General features: G+C 41.4%; 1 protein-coding gene across 1 annotated transcript; it reads left to right on the top strand.

Annotated features, from left to right (window-relative positions):
• Positions 1-251: 251 nt before the first annotated feature.
• On the top strand, positions 252-839 carry LOC131180104 (40S ribosomal protein S19-3-like; the record flags this gene model as incomplete). The annotated part of the gene is made up of 1 exon (XM_058147717.1): positions 252-839. A coding segment is annotated over one exon (426 nt), but the record flags the coding sequence as incomplete, so codon positions are not given.
• Between the last annotated feature and the right edge of the window lie 879 nt (positions 840-1,718).

The raw sequence follows: 1,718 nt of genomic DNA, 5'->3' as shown, positions 1-1,718 counted from the left end.
AGGAGAGCCATGTGCAAGTGATGAGGAAAGTATTCGAGAAACTCAGGAAATATCAGCTGAAACTGAACCCTGCTAAGTGCATGTTCGGAGCTAGATCTAGGAAATTGTTGGGATTCATAGTGAGCGAGAAGGGAATAGAAGTTGATCCGGACAAAGTCCGAGCCATTCAAGAGATGCCATCCCCAAAAACAGAAAGGGAGGTATGCAGTTTCTTGGGGAAATTGAACTACATATCAAGGTTTATTTCCAATCTCACCGCTAAGACTGTTAAGGACGTTTCTCCCCACGAATTCGTTAAGGCTTATGCTGCACACCTCAAGCGATCTGGCAAGATTGAGTTACTTCCCTGGACTGATATTGTGAAGACTGGTAGACTCAAGGAGCTTGCACCTTATGACCCAGACTGGTATGTTCGAGCTGCCTCCATGGCTAGGAAGATTTACTTGAGGGGAGGCCTTGGTGTGGGTGCCTTCCGAAGGATTTATGGTGGGAGCAAGAGAAATGGAAGTCGTCCACCCCATTTTTGCAAGAGTAGTGGTGCTATTGCTCGTCACATCCTTCAGCAATTGCAGAATATGAATATTGTTGACATTGACCCAAAGGGGGGAAGGAGAATAACTTCAAGCGGTCAACGGGATCTTGACCAAGTGGCTGGGCGAATTGTGGTTGCCCCTTGATCAATCAAATGTGGAGCTATGCTAAGGAAGAGTATTTATTTTGTTAGGTTTTAGCTTTCTATTTTAGAGTGCTGAAGAGATGTTGCTACAGAATCAGATAACATGTGATGAAATTTTTTGGGTTCAACTGTTGGTGTTTTTGAGATAAACATGGTTCCCACTCGTTTGCTTTTTAATAAAGAAAAAAAAAGGGGTAGGGGTGAAAACCCGAAAGGGCGCTCCTAGCAAAATGTGTGAAAGAAGGTGAAAACCCTCGAAGGGCGCTTTCTGTAAAATGAGTGAAGGATGAAAACCCGAAAGGACGTCCTGAAAGAGCAAGCCAAAAAAACAAAAAAACAAAAAAGAAAAATCTAGGGGTGAAAACCCGAAAGGGCATCCCAAGAACCAAAAAAGGAGAAATAAGAAATGGGGTATGAAACCGAGGATGGAAATAAACCGTAATAGCATGAGGCTTCAGAGTACTTGAAGTAGTGGCAGTTAAGAGACTTCAAAGCTAACTATAAGGAATATGTGAGATCTATCCCTGTACATTTTTTCCTTTAAAACTGTACCTTTGTTTCTTAAAACCATAATAAAGTTATACTTTATTCACTTTGCTTTTATCCTTCTTCAATCTCTTTATCTAATGCGCTATTAATCATTTAAAATTTTCCCATAAGATTAGGATTTGAAAATTGATAACCTCACGTACTTTGCTATGAGATTTGCAGGGAATGGCCTAAAAAAAAAAAAACTAGAGGCGAAAACCTGGGAGGGCGCTTCTAGTCAAATGGGCGAAAGGAAAGTGAAAACCCGCAAGGGCGCTTTTCGTAAAATAGGAAGAAAGTCAAGAGCAAGAAAGGGGCATCCGAAGAAATGAGGTCGTAGGTCAAGTCTTGTAACTCGTCCTCCATTAATTGTTGGCCTTCGGGATCCTGTTAAGTACACTTCATCGGGGGGGAACTCCTTGCGTCGAGATTAGACTTGCTTTGTAAGTTGATTTTAATTTTCCAGCATTTTAAATTTCCTGTTATCAACCTCTGGTTCCTTGATCTAAGTTGA

This window comes from Hevea brasiliensis, chromosome 5 (assembly GCF_030052815.1).
Source record: "Hevea brasiliensis isolate MT/VB/25A 57/8 chromosome 5, ASM3005281v1, whole genome shotgun sequence".
NCBI lineage: Eukaryota > Viridiplantae > Streptophyta > Magnoliopsida > Malpighiales > Euphorbiaceae > Hevea > Hevea brasiliensis.
This window is presented reverse-complemented; position numbering and strand designations above follow the sequence as displayed.